Source organism: Galeopterus variegatus, unplaced genomic scaffold (assembly GCF_000696425.1).
Source record: "Galeopterus variegatus unplaced genomic scaffold, G_variegatus-3.0.2 Scaffold273, whole genome shotgun sequence".
Lineage (NCBI taxonomy): Eukaryota > Metazoa > Chordata > Mammalia > Dermoptera > Cynocephalidae > Galeopterus > Galeopterus variegatus.
In genome coordinates, this window is record NW_007726384.1 from 450288 (window position 1) to 473964 (window position 23677).

A 23677-nucleotide genomic window follows, 5' to 3' on the forward strand; every position below is an offset into this window, starting at 1 on the left:
TAGGGCAGGCCATTGCACTGCTTAGGCTGTGGTGGTAGAATTGGAAGTTGGCAGCCACAGGAGGAGAGGAAGAAAGTGGATAGCAACAATCAGTACATGAGAGGACCATTTCGTGAACGCATATGAGACACTCTCTGAGAACTTTCAGATTTAGCTGGTAGGAACTTGAAAAACCTAGAGCTTTTACAAAAGATGGGGGTGAGGCCAGAATAGATATTGTTGCTCTTATTGGGTCCTGCAGAAAACTAAAAGGAATTACTTTTGTTTGCTCCTTTTCTATATCTTAAAAAGGTATGTTAAAAATCATGTAGATATTTAAATTAGTTTTTTATACACCAAACTTTGATTATGAATAAACAACATTAATAGAAAACACCAAGATTCATTTTAACCACATACTTAAATTTTACAAAAGCAAAACATACTAATAGCACACACATACACATACACACACACACACAAATGTGTACAGCGGAACAACGTCAGTGTCTGTGAGTGAAAACTTAAGAGTATCCAAGAAGCTAGGTGGAATTATGCTCTTTCAGTGCAAAGCCAACACCCAATTTCTCTGATTTCAATTAGAATTCTTGTAGATGTTTATGATATTACAGAGAAAGCATAATGGCCCGTGTTTCTGACTTTTCCCTTAAAGCAGAAAGCCCTTTGTTTTGCTTTAGTTGTAAAGAAGGACGTACATGATGAAGTAACTCGTTTGATTTCTCTTTCACTGTATACTGCTTCAGAACATCTAATTGATTTTCGATGTTTAAGTAAAATTCCTCTCAAACAAAGCAAAACAGGAAAACCAGCAAACAAAATACCCCCCAAAACAGAAACAGAAAACCAGTTTTTAAAAAAAATCATTATGTCAGCTCCCCGCTAAGTGGCTATGTTCTCTTCACAAATCAACAAAAGCTGCTCTAAATCCGGTAGGGAGCTTATCCTAGCCAATTGTGCTTTTTTCTTTCTTTCTTCTCAGTAAGCTTTAATCCTTCTTGATCTCTCTGTTACCACACCTTCTTCAAAAATTCTTACCATCATAAAAGAATAGATTTTTAACATGTAGTGATGGATATATAATTAGCTTGATTGAATCTTTTTATAATGTATACATAGATCAAAACATCACATTGTACCTCGTAAATATAACAATTATTTGTTGTCAATTAAAAATTGAAAAAAGACCCACTCCAGTAATAAAAGAGAGCAGTCTATGTAAAGTACGTATCCATGAAGATATGCCAGTGTCTGGCACAAGGTGAGCACTCGAATAGTTGTAACCTGTCATGTCCAGTCAGGTTATGTGCACGCTGTGAATATTTGTTGTGTCAGTGAGCCTGTGTGTTTGCATATTTTAACGAAAAAGGTTATTTCTGTATATGAGTTGTTTATTTTGCGTTTCCTCATCCATCAGTTGTGGGAGTGATCACCTCAAGCTCTCGATAATAAGGCTGGTACTAAACAAATATATCAATAAATAAAAGTGATACATTTATTACATAAAAAATTTCTTAAAATCATTTGCTTCTAGTATACTGTTGTCTTGTTCTTCTATTTCTGTCTGGTGTATTCTTGATGTCTGTCGGCCTCTTTCTTTGTTCTGCCCTTTAATTCTGGACATCCATCAGGGTTTAATCTTTGATCTTTTAACACTTCAAATATTTAATCTTTTATAAAGGTTTAAACTACCACCTGTCAACCAAAATCTAAACTTTGGCCTTGATCTTTGACTCTTGTCCCAAACAACTTTTTTGCAGTTCTTCAACATGGCATATTTATTTGCATCATATTAATTTGTACCTGGGTTGACATTAAGTAAGACTGCTTTTTGAAGATGATTGTCATCTCCAGGGCAGAGACAGTTTTCAATTCTTTAGCGTCTTCTGAATGCTCCTAGTAATGTGCTCTAAATATAATAGACATTTAATAGTGATGATGAAAAGCTGTGAAGTTGCTTGATCTGAGTTTCACTTCATCATTTCTGAGTTTCAACCATGTACATAGCACTGGCTGCGTAGAGATGGATAAGACACAGCTTTTCACGAAAATCACAATTTGAGAGTGGAAGATAGACATGTAATGAAATCCAATCAACTTGTTAAGGGGCGTAATAGAAGTACAAGGTACAGAGATAACTCATAGAAAGTAGTGAATGCCTATTTGTAAGTGGGGAGATGAGACTCAAGTACCTTTTGATATTTTAGTAGCTAAAGACAGTAAAATATTCATTTGATAGGCAGTAGGATGGTAAAGAAGGCCAGATAAAAGGCCTGGAAGATACATTTCTGAATAACTGAGAGCCTCCTGTAATATTTTTTCTGACATGAAGTAGTACTGGAGTCTGATGACAAATCTTCCCTCTCAGAGCTGACCTGAAATATATCAGAGTCTTTTGAAGGGATTTTTCCCCTTGCAAATGTACTTCAGCTGAGATTTATTAAGTACAATAAAGTGAGATGAAAATTGTAATTGTATAATAGAAATTAATTTTTTTACTAATTTTTATTCCATGGAGTTTATCTTTAAGTATATTAAAAATATCAGTAATCGTTTTGGGCCTGAAGTCAGATTTCCTAGCATTACAGTCTAAGGTGAACCTCCTGGCAAATGTAGTACTACGTAGCTTTAGGAAAACTACCTGAAGACTAACTCCCCATTACCACAGCACTCTTTGAAGTTTTAAATGAAATGTGAGGATTACTGAAATCTTGTGTATTTTGGTTATTCAACTGGCAAACAGAAAAAAAATGTCTATGGGTATGATTATAATTTTTGGTAAATCTTACATAAATGCACAAGAAGGAAATTAGAACTCAAAATCAAAGCTGGGCTTGATGCTTAAAAAGCAAAGAGACTTTTTATTATTAATTTTTGCCTGAAAAAAGACTTTAAAGATTTCTAGAGTTGCTAGGCTTAAAAATGACAGCTCTGCCTTTAGACATTTAATTGCTGCTTGGGGATAATTACTTGTGCAAATAAAATTTCTGTGCCAGTCTGCAAGTCTTTGCTGCCATCTGTTGGCTTTCTGAGAAATCTGTAAACTGCCTTATGATAAAGGGAAACTGAAGCTTGAATAGAACTGAATGGAATTTTAGGGGCCATTCAGTCCAACACCTGCCCTCCACTTTCCAATCAGTTGCACATTTAAATTACTGTAAAAAAAAAAAAATGAACAACACATTACCAGAAGCACAGACGTATGTGTGTAGGGAATTTCTGCATTTTAAAAATTTTGTTGATTGTACTGGCATCTATTATAAAGCAAGAAAAAATTGAGGCAATAAATGATAGACCGAGTCAGAATGTAGTTTTCCCCCAAATTTAATCTCTCTAAAACACATTTAAATCATCCCTGAACATATGTATAAAAGCTAACAACCCATACTTTTAACACAATCCATCTATTGTTGCTGAGGGAGGTATCATGAGGGTAAAACAAAGGAAATCAGCAGTTCTTTTTTACTTGGCATACATTAAGTAAAGGGCGTGATTGCTCCCTTCACAAATTGGTCTTTGTGCTAATTTCCTTCCCTTCCTATACTGTGCTTTCTTGTATTTTTACCGTGAATAAAATAAGAAAAACTGCTTTGTGCATTACAGGCATACTGAAAATGTTCCAAAGAGAATATGAGGTCGAGAAGCCAGCAGCAAGGGACATTTCTGATGGCCTCATCATTCCCTGGTTGTATTTGAAATTTAAAGAACAAACTCCCCCTCCCTCGTTTTTACAACTCCTTCTCCCCCAGCTCACCCCTTTTGAATGCTGTAATTTATGAGTAAAGCCATGCTTTTGGGTTTTTAGTCATTTGACTTTTCTGAAAGATTCATTTCAACAAGTAAATTCATCAAGTGAAAGTTTTTCCTATAAACATCCCTCTCAGAAATAAGCATACTATAAAAATCCTACACAAATTGAAAAATCTGAACTACCTCAATAAATGTGTAAATGTAACTAGAAAAATTCATGATTTTCTACATCATTATCCCTGTTTTAGAGCCTCTGAACAAAATGAAACAGTATGCAGGCAAATGGCTTTCAGACCAGATACACTGTTCCTCCTACTGTACTTGTTAAGTAGATCTTTCACATAACAGCTTAGAATATATTGTAGCAATTCAGAGCAGTAAACTCTTGTGTTTGTACCAGGATTGTACTAAGAAAAGGTTATGATAAAATATTCACATGCAGATTAACCAATTGGTATGCCAAAATTTTGCTCTTATTTTAACCTTGAAAAAAGAAATAGAAAAAAAATAGTGATGCTCCGTATATTTGAATTACAAATACTGTTTCTATACTGTGAGATATATTAGTTAAATAATTTTATTCCCTAAAAGCAATATTTACTTTATTTATATTGTTCATCTATTGAGTTTAAAGATGCCTTCATTTATATGTATAGTGGTTTCTACAGATAAGCAGAAGTGGGATACATAAAGAAAGAAAAGCTGAATACCTGGGAGAGCCCACAATGGCAGCAATTTTGTAGTAGGAACTCACAAATATCAGAAGAGATGATTAGAAGAATTTGAATAAAAGTGGGTTGAAATAATGGTGTTTTAAAACCATGAATTTCAGAAGTATGTTTAGGTAAGTTTCTGAGGCAGAAACTAGGAGAAAAAAGTGAAATCCCACCTCCCTTTAAATATTTTGTTTTAATTAGTTCCTGGTGATGCAACTGCAGAGAATGGATAATAGCAAAGAATGCTACTGGCCTAATGATGAAACATACTAGGCACATGATTCAACTTCATCTCAGTTAGGGCCATTAATATTACACTGCTTACTACGTCCACAACCTAAGAAAAGAGAACTGAGAATCCCACAGTTATTTGTTCAGAAGATTTATAACTATGTAAGACAATTGGAATAGGGAGAAGTATTTTTTACCCCGAAGAGAATAAAACATTCATTATAAAAAATATTTTTATATGCTGTTTTGCTAAAAAGAGTAAATAGATACCCTAAGATTCAGAAACAAAATAACTACAGTATAGAAGCATATTGTCATCAATAACCCTAAGTGCTCCATTGAAAATTCAAGGAAATACCTCCTTAACAAAAAAGAAAAGGTTTACTTTTGTTTTTCATTGTTTGCTAGAATATTTGGGTATTGCAGCTTATTATACTCTTCGGGAAAATAAAAGAATGGATTCTCTATTTCAACTCATTGAATGAGAACAACAATTCTCAAAATTTTATTGTTTTCTTGGTTTTATCCCTGAATATTTTTTCATGCATTTATCCATATTTCAAATAGGTTCATTGAGTTGAGGCTGTGAGTAAAACATGCATATATGTAAATACATTTATAAATACTGAGGTCCACATATACCAATGTAGACATACACTTCCTCAGAGGCCAGTGAGAAACCACATAAAAAGGAATTATTTGTCGGGATATTTATTAATAACTTTTATTGGTTAAAAAATTTTAATTTCAAAAAGAATGCATGATTCTTTTTAAAATAATTCAAACAATTTTATGAAATAAAAAATCTGTAAAGTCAACTGTCACCTTCCCCCTCATTCTACTTTCCTTTCTAGAAGAAATTGCTGTTTGTGGTTTGGTGTGTATCCCTCCAGATATCACGTGTGCTCGCTCTCTCTCTCTCTCTCTCTCTCTCTCTCTCTCATATTAGATTAGCAGTGTGTGTGTGTGTGTTTGCAAAAGGGAGAGATAGAGACAGAGACAAAGATACAGACAGAGATAGAGATAGAGAGAATGTCTGTTCTGCTACTTGGTATTTTGGTTTCACACTTATTAAATTATTTTAGTACATATACATTTACTAAATTATTTTTAAAACCTGCACAATATCCAAAAGTATGGATAGACCATAAATTATTTAACCATTTATTTTTTAAAAAAGCTTAACTGACAAAAGAAAAATTGTATATATTTATGGCATACATGTTGTTTTGATATTATATAAATTGTGAAACGATTAAATCAAGCTAATATATCCGTCATCTCATATTTTATGTGATGAGAACATTTAAAATCTAGCCTCTTAGCAATTTTCAAGTATACAATGCATTATTATTTATTTTACTGACCATGTTGTACAGTAGATCTCCATAACTTATTTCTCCTGTCTAATTGAAACTTTGTACCCTGTAACTAACATCTCCCCAGTCCCTACCTCACACCCTCAGATCCTGTTAATCACCATTTTACTCTCTGCTTCTACGAATTCGACTTTTTATATTCCCCATATAAGTGAGATGCGATATTTGTCTTTTTGTGCCTGGCTTATTTTACTTAATGTCCTTCAGGTTCATCCATGTTGCTGCAAATGACAGGATTTTCTTCTTTTCTTGTAGCTGAATACTATACCATTGTGTATAACAGGGTACTACAAAAAGTTCATGGAAAAATAGAATTAAAAGGTAACACAAGCCTTTTCATGAACTTTTATTTTTATTTATTTATTATTATTATTATTTTTTAACATTTTAAGATGCTGTTGTGGAGCAGTTGGGAGGGAGGGGGAGAGGGGAAAGGGGACGGGAATAGGGTGGAAGGAGGAGGAAGGGGGGCATGGTCAAGGCCTGTGGCACCCCCCTCATTCTGGCAGAGGCACTTCCAATGGTGGCTCAGTCGTGGCTGGGCTGGATGCAGATGTGGAGGTGGGGGGGCATGGCTGAGGCCCTCAGCAACCCATACCCCAGCTCGGGAGCCTGGAGTGCTTCCAGCAACAGCCTGGTTGCCATTGCTGGACTTGATGCAGATGCTGGGGGGACAAGGCTGAAGCCCTCGGCCCACCCCCCCATCCCAGCTTGGGAGCCCAGGGCACTTCCAGTGGCAGCCTGGTGGTTGTCACTGGGCTGGATGCCAATGTCTGAGGCCCTAAGCCCTCCCCCCACCCCGTCTTGGGAGCCTAGGGGGCTTCAGGTCCTTCTAGGTTTTATACGGGTTCTTTGGTGTTGTTAGGCCTTTACTGGTTTATATCAGAACTTTGTCTCTGACCTGTAGGTATTTTTCTTTTTCTTTCAGTTCTGTGTTGGATTATTAGCTACCCCCACCACTTAAACCCTGTACTGGAACTAATTTGTTGTCCTTTGCTTACTTCTAAAATGGTAGAACTTCCTGTGGTTGAGCTAAATTGCTGCTTTGCTGCTGATTCCCTGGGGAAAGCTTTTTGTGCAGCTCGGGTTTTAATTGTTGACCTTGTAAGCACTTTCAGGTCTTGTGAGGTCCGGTACGTCTCGGTTGTGTGGAAACTCTGGTCTGGGCCTGAGTCTTTTCAGCAAACTGCACCTTTGCAGTTCTGTATTCCTGACCAGTGTCCACGGAGTGAGCCTGTGCTGATTGGAGAGAAGCTCAGCTGTCCAGGCTGTGCCCCAGTGTTCCCCTGGTGGGCCTGTCTCCCCTACCACCTGCACTCTAAACACTTCCCATGGGGGCAGGCCATGTGCCTGTCCCTTTCAGTGACTCACCGGCCTCTGAGTGACTTCTTTTTTCAGTTGTCTGTGGCCCCTCACTCCTATGTGGGTCCACGGGAATGCTGAAAGTGGTCTTGCTGGCCTGGGGGTCACCAAGGTCTTCTTCTTCCCTGCCACCTCCAAGCAACTTCATAGGAAGGGTACAGCAGTTGCTTTTGCCAGCTCTTGCTCCATGTGCTCACCAGGGCCATCCTTGAAGTGGTCGGGGCTCAAAATGGTCAGAGTGGTACTTTCTTTCTCTCATCGTGGTTTCTCCTGCCTTCATGAACTCCATAGGTCTCTCCTCCTCTTCCCCTGAGCTCTAGCAGCCCCAGCATGGCATTTGTTGCTTTTTAATAGTTGTAATTTGGTTGATTGTGGGAGAGAGTGATGCTGGGTACCATCTATTCCACTGTCTTCATCGGAAGTCTCCATGAACTTTTTGAAGACTCCTCATATATGTCACATTTTCTATATTCATTCATCTGTGGATGGGCACTGTATTAGTCCGTTTTTGTTGCTTATAACAAAATACCTCAAACGGGGTAATTTATAAAGAATTTATAAGAAACTGTAATTTATTGCTTACAGTTTCTGAGGCTGGGAAGTCCAAAGTCCATCTGGTGGTGGCGACAGTCACCCCGGGGTCTCACATTGCAAGATGGTGGAAGCAGAGAGAGCAGAGACAGAGAAAGACAGACTCTCTCTTCCTTTAAAACCCTCAGAACCACGCCCCTGACCACCTTTTAATCCATTCACTACCACATGGTCCTACAATCCAATCACCTCTTCAAGGCTCCACCTTCCAATTACCATAATAGGATTTCCTACCCTCTTAACAGTCTCAGTGGGGGCCAAGTTTCTAATACATAAAACGTGGGGGACACAATTCAAGCTTCAGTGAGTTTGGGGGGACATAATTCAATCCACTACAGGCACTTAGGTTGGTTCCATATCTTGACTATTATGAATAATGCTACAATAAACATGCGAGTGCAGATATCTCTTTGTAATACTGCTTTCATTTCCTTTTCACCATTTCTTAATGGTATACATTCAGGTTGTTTCCAATCTATTCCTATCACAAACAATATTAGAAAAAACACTCCAATATGTATGTAGATGTACGTGCACATGTATGCAGGCTTTTCTGTAGGAAAGATTTTTAGAAGTACACTACTGAGTCAAATGGTAAGCACAAAACATTTTTGAATAATTTTTGCATAGAACCTTGTGTAATATATAGCACACTCAGACAACTGTTAACCCTGGGATGACAGAATTTGTAAGGAGTACTTCTTACCCTGTTTTACCTGTGCAGGGAACTAGAATCTTACCTGTAACTGTTAGGGTAGTCAACCTAGCCCATGACTCTATACATAACAAAAACATATGTGATGTTTTTGAAGAGAAAATAATTGTTTATTGAGTTTGGTTGTCACTATGAATACTATATAGTCCTCTTTTATCAATACCAATAATATATATGTGTGTTTTTGAGGACAAAAAAATTGGTTTCTTGAGTTAGACTGTGCATATATTCTATGCATATATCACCTATGCATATTATATGGTTCTCCACACTAAATATTTTTTAAGATGTCTTAGCCATGTGATGAATGCAGTAGTTTTTAGTCTGGTTGTGTCTGAGTTCTTTTTTAAGGAATTGCTGAGTTTTGCTGCTAATTTTTCCACAACATTTTCATCACATTGGAATTGTTATATCCTTGTATTGAGGTTTTGAATCTGATTCTACTTATGAATTTGCATGAAGCTTTCCTCAAATAAAATCTTCATCAAATTACTTTGACCTGAGGCTCTGTTTCCATCAAAATGCTATGCTCAGTTCAAGCTTTCATTTTATTAATTCACCCAGGAATAGCAGTTCTGCCATGGCTCTGTCTACTTGAGCACTTTGTATTGTGTGTATGTTGAGTATTTCATCAGTGTTTTGCTACTCTGGTGCTGGAAGGAGTATTTTAAACACTTTTGGGCTAAAGGAGTGAGGGGACTTATGCTGACTGGGGTCTGAGGGTGCCACAGCACGTTCTGTGTAAGAATATTAACAGCCCTCTGCATACAGCCACCTGCCACCTCATTTCTCTCCCGATATCACTAGCCAGGGATATCAGCATCATCTCACACCCACTACCCCAAATTAGCAAGCACAAAGTCCTACACATAATGGGCATTCAAGTGTTTGTTTAATAAATGAATGAATTAAACAGTTCTACTGACAGGTCATTCTATAATGAGTTTGTCAAAACACCAAAATCTACCACATTGTCATTTCATTGGAGAATTTGGAGTGAATTGATACAAATCAAAACTTAGTATTCTATAAATCTGCCACATAACCTTACTTTTTTCCCTTAGGTATGAAATGCTGGAGGCCACTATAGGCCATTAAGACACCATTAAGAGCACCCCTGCCATTGTGCTGTTGGTATGCTCTTAGTGCTTTGTTGTCAGAGAAATGAAATTGTTCATGTTTTACCGCAGTGGTCATAAGCATTATTATTAGGTATTTAGCATTAATCACTCTAAATGTTCTATCACCCATTAAAATATCTGAGAACTATATTCTGTAGAAAATATCAACAACTAAAACATTGACCTTTTCAATGTTCTGATATAACATCCATTTCAGTTCTTCCTGAGTGCTGAGTAACCTATGGGGAGCAGGTGAAACGGCCAGTCATTCTAAATGCAAAATATTTGAAAGGTCAACTATAAAAACAGTCAGTTAATGGTGGACCATAAATTGCCATAAGCAGAGAAAACTAGTTATCAAGAAAGAATTCTTCCTCAGTCACTTTAATGAAAACAAAAACTGGCAGGGATATAACGTCTTTTGATTTCTTACAGTGCCTACAGATTCGTGGACTGCCTCAGGTAGCACTGGAGCTATTATATGTGTTATTCTCCTGCAGATGATTGTAATGATGCATTGGATTCTGGATTGGTGTGTGATATTTCTATTTTCTTTCTTCTCTATCACACCACTTTTAATTAAAGCCATAGCATCATTTCAATAATGCTTAAAGTTTAATGCATGTTGATGTAAGAAAATGATTGACTAGTTAAATATTAAAAACATTTCTCAAATTTTCATGGATAAAGTCAGATACAAAAACATGAAACCAGAAGATCCAAGGCCTTTTGTAAGTATGGACCCTTTATAAAGCTGTTTCCTACACTTGGGATGCCATGCTGTCTTCATGCCATGGTCCTATTTATCCTTGAAGTCCAGTTCAAGGTCTCCCTCTTTCATGTTGCTAATGGCCAGTCATGGCCAAACTAGAGAATGTTAAAGAAAATGTTCATATTATTTACAAATTGGCTATTGGAAATAAGCAATGTAATAGACAAGTATATTGAGAAGTGAGTGGTCCATCTTTTCTTATAGCTCCAACCGTTAGTTATGTTCTAAGTGGCTAAGATGAGAGATCCAAATCCTCAAATTCTAACTGGTTATGCACTTGGTAACCATTTAATGCACTAAGTTGTTCAGAGCATTATACACCAGAATAACATAGTTTAGTGGTTATGGCTCCAAATATCAATCATGTCTTCTCTGGATTTATGATCTAGAGCATATATAAATCAGAGAAACTCTCTTGCCTCTTCATTTAGCAAGCAACCTAATTTGAGGCCTGCCTCCCTTTTCCTATGGTCCGTCCTTTCATCTCACTTAACTTTCCAGAGGTAGGATTTAATAAGCAAAGAAGACATGCCTTTCTTCTCTAATATCTAGGGTAAACTGCTTGTTTTATGCTTCCTTTAACTGGATTTCACTATGGTCTGCTAATCTAATCAAGGGCAAGACCATCTCATCTCCTGTGTAGTATCTGACTACATGAGCCATATGGGGATGAAGGGTGGAAAGGGGGGAAAAAATGAAAAAGAAAAGAGAGAATCAAGAGAGGAAAACTTCCCTAGTCCAATCTGTTGATAATACATGTTATTTTCCCAATAACAGTGATCTTATCTTTTTTGGTGAACTGCTTGTGTGTTTTGAAGACCTAAGGTTTTTTATTTTTTTTTCTGATTTGGACTTTGTGGGCAATGCTGCTAATTGTGCAATATTTGTTCTCCTTTTCTTCCATACTAATGGAGCCCTGATTTAGGGTGGGTGGCAAGTTGTCTGGAGGGGCACAAGCTACACTTACTAGACCCCTTTGCCACTGGGCACCCATATCACTTTCTTCTGGCCCATGAGATGTAGGTAGAATTTTATTCTGTGAGGCTTCCAGGACAGCTATTGTTTTTCTGATAAAAAGAGAACGACTTGGATGTAATGGGTATTTTCCCCTTTGTCATTCCCCATTCTTCCTGCCTACAGATGACAAAGCAGAAAAAGAGAAGGAAGGTAGCATAGTGAGGCCACATTACCAGCCTTGGACTGCTTACATATAGACTTACAGATTTATTTTTATGCAAGAAAAATAAATTCTTACATATTTAAGACATTATTTGTTAGGTTTTTTATTAGTATTTCTTGAAAGTAATTCTTACCACTACAATTCATAAAAGTGTTACTTCTTGAGGAGAGAGAAAGAGACAGGTGGGGAGGAAAGAAAAGAGGGAGGAGAGGGTAGGAGGAAGCAGAGAGAGAAAGAGAATTTAAATCTGTGTGTGTGTGTGTGTGTGTGTGTGTGTGTGTGTGTGTGTGTGTGTGTGTGTGTAGAGGTGAGGGGAGACCCTTGCTTCTCCCTAGGAAATTAAGGTGTAGGATTAAAAACCACTTTATGATACTATCACGAGTGGATGATATTTAACACAAATAACAGAATTATAATAGTTGGGATAGTTTTTAGATATTTGGACAATTCTCTTCCTAATGAGGGTAAAGTGGCTGATTAAAGGTTGAGACAGAGTGTAATAAGAGTAGCAGCAGATTAGGCAAAGGACAAAGACATCTAGATAGAATGAAAAGGGAAAAAAATTAAAAACATGACAATTATTTAAAGTTCTAAGTGTAATAAAAGTCTAGACTAATACAAAATTGTTTCAAATGAGTAAAATAGTAGGATGAGGAGTGAACACATTTTGTACATGGAAGTACTACCAAGTTACCACTTATGCCAATCTAGCGTTCATCCCCAAGGGAGAATTTTTTGAGAATACTTGGCCTAGACTAAAAGAAATAAGCATCAGTCATATTGGTGAAATCAGAATCTTGACATGCGTGTGTCATTTACTCCCTGTTATTCTTTGTTCTGTGGCTAAAAAAGAAACTTTGAAGAATTTGAGGAACTGTTATTTGTACTGTATCTGAGAAAACCAATTTTGATTTTTTGTTGGCTTTACACTACTAGGATAATCCTTTAAATTAGGCTTTTCTCGTATGTGGTTTATAGTTTTGTTTTTGCTAAATGAACCAGATTACCTGAGACAGCATTTTGCCATTTAATGTGAAGGGATATTATATAGGAATTCATGATGCAAATTCATCTTGTCATTAGGGACAGATGTTTTCGCATTGTTAAGTTTTAGGCCTATTAGCTTGGGTTTGAATGATCAGTCTGCCTATATTCAGCTCCAAAGACCATAGACTGGAAACCTGACCAATTGAAGACAGTTTTAAAGAAAAGTTGTGATTTCTTTTTCTCTGGGGACCCTGACGATAAGCATTATGATTCTCTTCCTGAGACTGTAGGAGTGTGGTGCTGCCTTGTGGCAGCTAAAAGGACTAAATTATCCCTTTTAGAAACTTTTCTAAGTTAATATAATTTGGGGATTATGAGAGTGATAATTGTATCATATGGTTTGTTCCTTATAAAATAGGGAAATAAAAGTTTTAGTAAAACTCACTTACTTAGAATAGAGAAGGAACAGAAGTTTACTAAAGAAAGAGAATGCTGTGCACTTGTCAAGATGTTTTTGGTGGTGTGTGACAGCTAAGAAGTTCAAGGAGTTGACTGATGTCAGGCATGACAGGATCCACAATTTCAAACAATGTCAGCAGAAATCTGTCTTTACTTTGTTAATATGACAACTTTATCCTCTGCCATGTCTTCCCTATGATGTAGGCAAAGATAGTAACATGCAACTCTAAGTTTATGTCATCTTTACTACTGGAATTCCAAATGTAAGAAAATTCCTTTTCTCAATAATTCCAGCAAAAGTGCTCTTGAGGATGTTCACTGGCCCAGCTTAGTTCATGTGCTTATCTCAGAACCAATCACTGTGGTCAAGGGGATGTGCTACCCAAATTGTTTAGGCCTTGGCCGTATTTTAGGCCCATAATTTTGTGTTTGAATGAGGCTCAAAACTCTGGATCGAGTGGTGTCAAGCCACCTGATCTACATGAATTCTGATAGTTGACAAGAGGATGATTTTTCAAAGGAAAATCAAGTGCTATTACTAAAAGAAAAAAGAAGGGAGGCTGAACAAAGCAAATTGAACAGATGTTCATGATATGCCAGCAAGTGTGAGTAAAAGACAAAACCAAGGAAAAGGAGAAAAAATTGGAAATATATACACGCTTGTCCAACTGGCCCTAGATGTTTCTTTACTTCATAATAAAAAGATTATTTCTCATGTGTGTGGGTTTATGTATTTAAGATATCTTTTATTTAATAGATTCAGCCTTCATACTTTCTCTACTTGGTAATATACTTCAAGTTTTTACCAGGCCTAGCACCAAAACATTTTACAGATGGGCAGGGAACAAAATACAGCCATTGTAGTCCAAGGGATTGATCATGTGGCTTTTTTTTACATTATATTAAATATGCTGTTTCTCATTTTTATATGCTGCTTTAAAAAAAAAATTGAATCAGACTTTTAGAGTGGGTTATATATTGAAGCTTAGGGAAAAATTAGGATGAAATTTCATTGGTGAAGTAAGACATATGCACCCACTGAGTCCAGCTCATAAGCAGCAGTGAAACTAGATGCCTATACACTACACATTCTTTACATGCTATGGTGTGCAAGAGTTATACCACAGCTGTTAACCCATGATAGAGATTATTGTTTTTTTCTGAAAACACTAAAATATAGTGGGAAACTTATGGTGGTTTTTCTCACACAAACTTAAATGCTCTGATTCCTGTTCAGTTTCAAGATACTAGACAAAACTGCCAGAGTGATTAGAATATACTGAAAAGTATCTTAGTGACCTGAAAATTTTTAAAGTAATTCAATATTATTACATCTACTTACATCTACTAATATTACTCACCCATGGACTCCTACCTTAGTTTTTTCTAAATCTTTGTAGAAAATATGTATGAGAATTTTGAAAAAAAATCTCTTTACTTTTGAGTCTTTTGTTAATACTTGTATCTTAATCACTTTTCCATTTACAAAACAGGAGCTATCTTTGTCTCATACAGAAAGCTTTCTGAATCTTAATCAATTGGTCTGTCTTCCATTTTTAAAGATTCTTTGATAAAGACCATTGGAGACTCTGGATGGGGAAATAAAATAAAAAAATTGCTATCAGAAATTTTGAAAACATCCTAATTTTGACAAAATTCAGGGGACATTGGGCAAATGCTATTGCATTTAAATCAATTTTTTAAGGCATTTTGATATATATATATTTAACTATTTAGTTGTATACAACATCCAAGAAATACTTTGGCTTATAACAACTCTGTTATAAATGTTTAGTATTAAAGTTTTCCTAGGAAAATTTGGACAGGAAAGATCTTATACCAACAAGTAGGAAAATTTTATTTGGTAACTTGGATTATGACAGAGTCAAAACAATATTGACTCAGTAAAAATGAGCACATATGCAAATCAGCAAATTAGCTATATACCTCAAAGTATACAAAATAACCAGGTGATAGATTTTTATATTTTTAGCTTTTATTTTGTCAATACATAGAGATATTTACTGTATGTACAACAGCTAATGTTACGATGTAGCAGTATAGCCTTAAAGATACAAGCATGATCTTTGGAGTAAGACAAAGCTGTGTTCAAATACAGACTCTACCACTAAGAATTGTGCTTTGAGCACAGCACTGTGAAACAGAGATAAAATAGGTTGTTGTAACAATCAAATGAGACAATGTTTATAAAGCAGTTAGCCAAATGCCAGAAATTGGTATTGGCTATAAATATATAAATGATGAAGAATTAAAAACGTAGTCAGATTTACGAAGGGGAGACTTTTTCTTTTACCTACAAATTATTATTGCATGAATTAGAAAAACATGCATTTCCTCTCTGGTTGGATATAACATTGAGAGTAAGGGCTTGGCAACTGGATGGCGCCTTTGTGCGAAACCAAAGGCACTCTTTTTGCCAGACACAAAGCAGAGCTTGACAAGCTAAGTGTAAACTAGATTCCAGCCCTCACTCGCTTTATCTCCCATGTGTCCTTACAATGAACAACTTATATAATATAAACACTATCTCAACTTTTACGAGTACATTTCTCAATGAATTTCTTCAGGACAAATACAGTTCTTTCCATGAAGGGAGTTCTGGTGATTATATTTTTCTCCATCTCATTACAAAATTTTAGTCCTATTTTATTTAGTCCCAAAATTGTCCTATTTTGCCTAGACTTGGCCATGGGTCCTACTATAGTCTTAACAGATTGTAAATGTGGATAATACTAACTTTGCGGAGTACTTGTGAGGAATAGGAATCTATATAAAGAGCTGGCATACTGCCGCCACTCAATAAATGACAGTTATTATTGGCTATTGATGTATGTTCCTAAATGCCCAGTATTTATTATGTTCTGTAATGGCCAGCATCAGTTAGGTTAGGTTAGCCTGGAGATGAGTAGGTTCATTTATGCTGTATCAAGACCCTAGAAGGACTTTAAGACCTTTTCTGCACATGATTGAATGAAGCTCTTTCGTGCTCTTGAAAGAACAGAAGGCAAATGTCAGTATCCATGAAGAGAAGCAGGTGACTTATTTGGCCTGGGCAGCCTGGTATCAATTTGGCTGTTTTTTCATTATAAAGGTAAGACATGTAACTGTATATCAAACTTTAAATATGATGCTTTCATGTGGACTCTGAGAATCTACAAACTTGCAGCTAAAATTTCAAAAAGTATGTTTTCTTATGTCTACCACCAATACACCATGGCATTATGCTTCCAGGAGCCCTAAGTGTTACATAAACATTAAGCTGTATCTTTGCTTCATTTTTTTCACAGAGAGTCAGGCACACAAGGAGGTTAAGTGATTTGCCTGAGGCAGTGTGTTGTGCCAGTAACAGAACTGGGAATTGAACCAGAAGTCAAGCTCACAGGTAATGTAAAACCTAGATGCGAAAGCACTTTTGTTGTTGTTGGATCTGTTGCTTATCCTGTTTCTCTTTATACTAACACATCAATTACACTTCCTCCCTTTATGATCTGGTTCAGTGTTTGTACAGCTGTACTAAATCACTGGTGCTTGTTTTAGATGAGAAACTATGAGAAAGTAAGGACTGCATTTATACAATAAAGACAAATGGAATCGACAGTCAGTTCTCCAATAAGTCTATGGTTCTTTTATAATCTGACAAAATCTGCAATAAATGTGGCTAAAAAAATCACAGTATGAGAGAAGACTGAAATGTTCTTCTAACAAGTAATTGCCATTGCACTTCCCTTTTCAGAACTACTATTCTGAGAAGGTATTGGAGATATTATGATAGAAGAATGATTTCTTTCAACCAGCATCAGGAAAGAGAGAGATCCTGAGGTTTCTGTTGGTCACTATAATTAAGAAAGAAAATTGGCAAAGACTAAGTGTAGTTTATCTTTACAATGCCAATAATTATTGAAAAAGTTCACTAGTCAATACCAATTTTTACCAACCTTCCCCCTGGTGAGATGGGAAAATTCATTTGGCAGACAATTAATCTCATAGTAAATTGAATCAAAGATCATCCAAGCAGTCACAATCTCATCATATTAATAATTTAAATAGCATACTGGGATTTATCAGAAATATTTCAATGTTACATTGCATTTGATCCTTACAATCGCTCCATCAAGGACACAAAGCATAGATTGGTATCTCATTTTATTTGTGATCTGACTCCACACCTGACTAGTAAGTGGCAGATTTAAGACTCAGGAATGATGTCTTCTCACCAATAACCCAGAGTACCATTGTACTGTGTTATACCATTAACTATGCTGCCAGAAAGGCTGTCAGAAGCATTAGATCTGGACTACTGACTTTAGTCAAGAAAGATAATATTTCCATTCAATAGGTGGAGCACCTGAGGCCCAAATACCATATTACTTCTTTACATCTAGCTCCAGATCACATAGCTAGCCACCTAGGGAAAGGTTATACCCATCACAACATGCTGCTTCATCTTTAAATAAACTTTATTTTTTTCTAGACCCCATATAGTTAATATATCCAGCATGTATTACTATGTATCTTTTCTAAAGCATGTTTTATGTTGAAAATGTATTCTGATCATACAAAGCCAACATTTTTCACACTTAGGGGCTCTTATGATTTAATGGACATCCAAAGTCCACCCTATCTGCTACAGATTATATAAATTTTGTCATTATCATCTCTGCTGTCTCCCCTATTCATTGTCATATTGCTATATATAAGTTAGGGATAGGATAGTGGTATGCTGATAACCTGATTTGGGAGAAGAAAGGGAAAGTCCTGATATATAGCATTTGATGATTTCCATGTTCCATATATCCATATTTATTCCATAAATACTCCCACCATGACCGATCTAGAGTTACCTATGAGATAGTATTGAACACAGAATTGAGAAGTGATGTGAACAATCAGCTCTGGTGAATTAGTGTGAGTCGACTCTAGAACACAGTGGAGAGGGAGGTCCAGAACATGAAATTGTGAGGACGTGGACAGACAGGGTGAAACATTTATTCATTTATTCATCCTCAGCACCTACTGTGTAACTCAAGTTCCATTAAGTGCTTGCTGGGTGGAAGATAGAAATAGTAATATTTAGCATTATTTGAGTGCATGCTGTGTGTTAGGCAAGATGCTTAGTCCTTTATACACATATTGTCATTTTATCTTCATACCCTTCACATAAAATGTGCACTATTGCCCTCATTTTTTCAGATAAGGAAACTGATGCTCTCTGAGTTTAAGTGATTTGCTCAGTGCGTAAGTGGCTAAACAAGAATTCTAGCTCATGTCTTAGCACCTTCAAAGCACTTTGTATTATAGCAAACTAACGTGGTCAGAGATTCACTGCCTTCAAGGAACCCACAGTCCAGTTAAGACTATAGACAAGAAACACAACCATAATATAGTGTGATAATATACGGGTTGCAGAAGATAATTAACTAAGCATAATGGGAGTTAGGGAAGGCTTCCAAAAGAAAGTAACTCTTGAACCAATTCCTAAGAGCTAGTAGGAATTAACTTGGCATACTGCACAGGGAGGACATTCCTGGCAGAGGGAGCAGCACCTGTAAAGCGATGAAGAGAGCATAGGGATTGTTGAAATTGCAAGTAGAGTTGTACAATCTTCACCCAATAAATATTTATTGAGTGCCTACTATTCTAGTCACTAGATATATAGCAATGACTAAAACTTAAGAAAATCTCTGTCCTTGTAGAGCTTACATTGTATCGGAAACAGACAAAAGTAACAAGTGTATATGTAAATACATATGTCAGATGATGATAAATGCTATCGAGAAATAAAACAGGGGAGAGGGATATGGTGTGTCATGGGGGTTATTACAATGTTAAATAATGTAGGCTGGGAAGGCTGGGGCTAGGGTGAGGCAAGAGAGGGGCCCAGAACACAAAACTTCAGGAGGCACTTACTCTCAGTTGCTGACCCTGCACTTGCACAAGCCTGAGAGTCCGTGCCTCCTTAAATTTTGTGCCCCGGGCACCTCATTTCCTTGACCCTAGTCTTGGTCCTAACCCTGGCAAGTAATATTTGAGCAAAGACTAGAAACAGATGAGGGGACAGCCATTTTAACATCTGAAGGAGAACATTCCAGCAGGAAAAGCTTTGAGGCAGAGTTCTTGTGAAAATGTGGTGAGGAAGAGGAAAGGTGGGAGAGATAAGTAAGAGTCAGAACATGGAAGGCCTTGCTGGCCAACTGAGAAATTTAAATTTAAACTTTACCCTGAAGGTAATGGTAGGGGCTGTTTAATGGGTTTTAAATGGGGTAGGCACATGGCAAATTCAGGTTTGAACTTTAGAAATATCATTGTAATTAGAGCATGGAGAGTGTTATGAATAGAGAAAAGAGATGTTTAAGAGGTTAAAAAAATTAGTCACCGTGAAGGAAGTATGCTATAGAGGGTATTAAGATGAACTCAAAGTGAGGGTAGAAGAAGAACAGAGAAGGCAAATTGGCTTTCCTTAAAATGTTCCTGTGGTCAGCCTTAGTCCTCAGACTTACACTGTGCAGAGAAAGATGAGAAGGAGCAGGATCTGCCAACAAAATATGGTTTGGGTGATGTATAATATTTAAGGTGGCAGCTTTGGTGTTTAAGTTAACAGGGCCCCATGGCAGATGCAGATGTCTTGAGAACAATCACAGTATAATGTATTATACCTCTTCTTCTTTAGAATGAGAGATTAATTTTTAATTCAATATGGTCTACTATCTTTACACTACATGTTCATTATTGGGAATGTACCACAGCAGGAAGGTAAATTAGAATAATTTCATGGAAGAAAAAACAAGGAGAAGCTGAACAATATACAGAAAAAATTAAAATTTCTAACAACAATGAAATAACAACTAACAGCTCAGGCAGTGGGAGGAGCTGCAGTGGCCAGGCAGCCCAGCTTCACGAAGGCTCTCTGTGCACCGAGGAGGGCAGGCACCCAACATGCACCCTTTCCGGTGCCAAGATGCCCAAGAGGAAGCTTAGCTCAGCCCAAGGGGCAGAGCAGGAGGAGCCCAAGAGGAGATCTGTGAGGCTGTCAGCTAAAACTGCTCCTGCAAAACTGGAAACGAAGCTGAAAAAGGCAGCAGCAAAGGATAAATCTTCAGATAAAAAAGTGCAAACAAAAGGGAAAAGGGGAGCAAAGGGAAAACAGGCCAAAGTGACTAACCAAGAAATTAAAGATTCACCTGCAGAAAATGGAGAAGCTAAAAATGAGGAGTGTTGCTTTATGTTGCTTCGCCCCCCCATGGATTTGTCACCCCACTCGCCCTGGATGACAGAGCCGCAAAGCATTACTCAAAGCCCATCTCTTCTGAGCAGTGAGAGATCCCAAAGTGGTTAACTTTCCCGGGACGCTCAAGAGAGAGCCATCCCTTCCTTGGGAAATTAACCCTGAACTGGGGTTCTCTTCCTGCATTTATTTTCCAGACCAGGAAGTTACAGGAAGAGAACATAGGTGGGATTATAGTTTAACAATATAGACTGGTAACTTTCAGTGAAACAAGTCAGATGACATTCCAGTAAGGCAATTAAGTGGTCCTATCAACAACAGCTTGATCTTAGCAAACATTCCTTCTTACATCAATTTCTCAGTATCTTTACATAGCAATCAGTAACTAGTCTGTCCTTGAGCCAGCAACCTGCTGTGCCACAATTCTTATCTTGCAACCTGCTTATATCCTGAGGGAAATTTCCTGTCCTTGTAAGGTCAATATTTGAAACTGCAAGGCTTTGGAAAAGCAGGCCCTGTGAAGTACATATCCTTTCTAGTATATTCCACAGAGGAAAGCCCAGCCTCTGATGAAGCAGGAGAGAAAGAAGACAAATCTTAATATCATCTACCATGTCTTATCAGTGGTCCCTGTCACCCTTGTACAATCCAGAGGAATATTTTTATCAACCATTTTGCAAAAGCAAGTTTTTTAGTAGTTCTAGAAACATTTTTAAGAAGCAGGGAATCCCACCTCATCCCATTTTTTAAGTGTAAATGCTTTTTTTAAGAGGTGAGATCATTTGCTGGTTGTTTATTTTTTGGTACAACCAGAAAATAGTGGAATACTGAATTATTGGAGGTTTTGACTGTCTTGTGTGGCAGCTTAACCTTCCATAGTCTGGTGGGGGTAGTTTTTGTATCCTGTAATACAAAGCATACTAATGGCAATTTGGAGTCACAGTCATATATTTAATGAGTCTTAAACATTTAAAATTACTTCTATTCCCATGTTGTTTTTTAGTAGAATTTTTTCTTAACGAAAACCACTCCTTAATCATTGCTCTCCCTGTCAGAATTGTGTGCACTCTGTAACATGTTCAGTCCTGGTAGTCCAGTTTTCCTAATAATTTCGTTAATGTGTTGTGAGTGAAAAAATGGGCAAAGGAACTGAATAGATGCTTTTCAAAGGAAGACATGGCCAACAGGTATATGAAAAAATGCTCAACATCATTAGTCATCAGGGAAATGCAAATTAGAACTACATTGAGATATCATCTCTCCCCAGTTAGACTGGCTATAATCAAAAAGACAGAATAACAAATGCTGGCGAGGATGTGGAGAGAAGAAACTGCTTCTACACTGTTGGTGGGACTGTAAATTAGCACAACCACTATGGAAAACAGTATGGAGGTTTCTCAAACAACTACAGATAGATCTTCCATATACTCCAGCAATCCCACCTTGGGGTATTTACCCAGAGGGATGGAAATCATCATGTTGAAGCTCCCATGTTCATCGCAACTCTGTTTACAATAGCTGAGATATGGAACCAACCCAAATGTCCATTGATGGATCATTGGATAAAGAAAATGTGGTATATACACACCATGGAATATTACTCTACCATAAAAAAGAATGAAATTCTCCCATTTGCAACAACATGGATGAGCTTGGAGAAACTTATGTTGAGTGAAATAAGCAAAACACAGAGGGATAAATACCATATGTACTCACTCATAAGAGGGAGCTAAGACAGAAAGAAAGAAGGAAAGAAAGACCACTGTGGTGTGTTTGACTTGCAGAGGGAGAGAACATACCTAGGGATACAAAGTGGAGTGGGGAAAAGGGGATAGGGAGTAAGGTTGGGGATAATTGGGTGGGGGACATGGGGTATAATCACAATTTGTGGTAATGGGCATGTTGCTAGTATGGATCTGGCCATCACATCTTAGGCATGAGTGGTGACAATTGGCTTTGTAACCCATGAATATTCATAACCAATAAAAAAAATAAACACCTTTTGCTTGTGTGTATTTGTGTGTGTGAAGATAAATATAAGTCATTTTTGGATGAATAAAGAATAGTTTACTTCTTCAGTACCTTTCTTAACTTTCAATCTTTTGATGCAGATCTCCTGTCACTTCAGGCTGCTTCTTGTTCTCTTGTTAGAAGTGTTGGCATTATATATAGGGCTATACACTGTGGTTTTTGGACCATATATAAATAACAATGTTCTTCATTCTTACAAAAAAAAATATTTTTATGACATTGGATTCAAAATGGGAATGAAATATATATCAAGAAATATTACACTCTCCTAGGTGGACATGTTATTGTATATTATAATCCTGTCAGAATGTTAGAAAAAAACAGATTCAACTACTATTTTAGAAAGTGTTCTTTGGTTACACGATGAAGAAGGCCATGTTGCATTAGCTTAAGCAAAAGAGATAGAATTTATTGATTCACCTGACATTGTCCTTGTGAAAATGCAATGTAATAAAATATGTAAAATATATAGCACACTGCTTGGTACATAGGGTCAACAAATGTTCATTGTTGTCATAATCAGTATTCATTCAGCGCATATTTACTGATGCTGGGCACCAGTGACAGGCACAACTACCCCATGAGGTAGGTACTGTTATCCTCATTCTACAAACTATAAACCGAGTCGGAAAGATTACCTAAACGTCCCAAAGTCACTCAGCGAAGTTAGTAACAGATCTGGGATGTGAATTCAGGTTTATCTTAATGAAGCCAACTACCCAAAGAGACTGGAGTTAATGGAACAGAGAACATGAGGGTAGAGAATTTTGCCTCAGGGAAAAAAAAGAGGGAGAAGGTATGAATGTGGATAAGTCCCATAGTTGAGCTGAAGAGATTGAAGCAGTTTTCACTAATAGAAAAAAAGAAAAAGAAAGTAACATTTGTTTAATATTTACTTTAATCAGACACCATAATAAGTTCCGTATATAATATTTCTTTTAATATGCACAAGAATCCTATGAGACAGATATTATCATCTTCATTTGCTGATCATGAAACTGAGGTTTAGAGTGTTTATCTTGACTAAGGTCACAAAGGTACGAAGTGGCAGAGTTTGGATAAAAAAGCAAATCAGTTGACTCCAGTAAATCATGTTATCTCTACTCTGTTGATGACCATTGACTTCTTTACACAGTAGGAAGT

General features: G+C 36.9%; 1 protein-coding gene across 1 annotated transcript; it reads left to right on the top strand.

Annotated features, from left to right (window-relative positions):
* The first annotated feature begins 20236 nt into the window (after positions 1–20236).
* LOC103585794 (non-histone chromosomal protein HMG-14-like) lies at positions 20237–21104 on the top strand. Its single transcript, XM_008566862.1, has 2 exons — positions 20237–20492; positions 21043–21104. Exons 1-2 carry the CDS (start codon positions 20237–20239, stop codon positions 21102–21104), a joined length of 318 nt encoding a protein of 105 aa, XP_008565084.1.
* The last annotated feature ends 2573 nt before the right edge of the window (positions 21105–23677 follow it).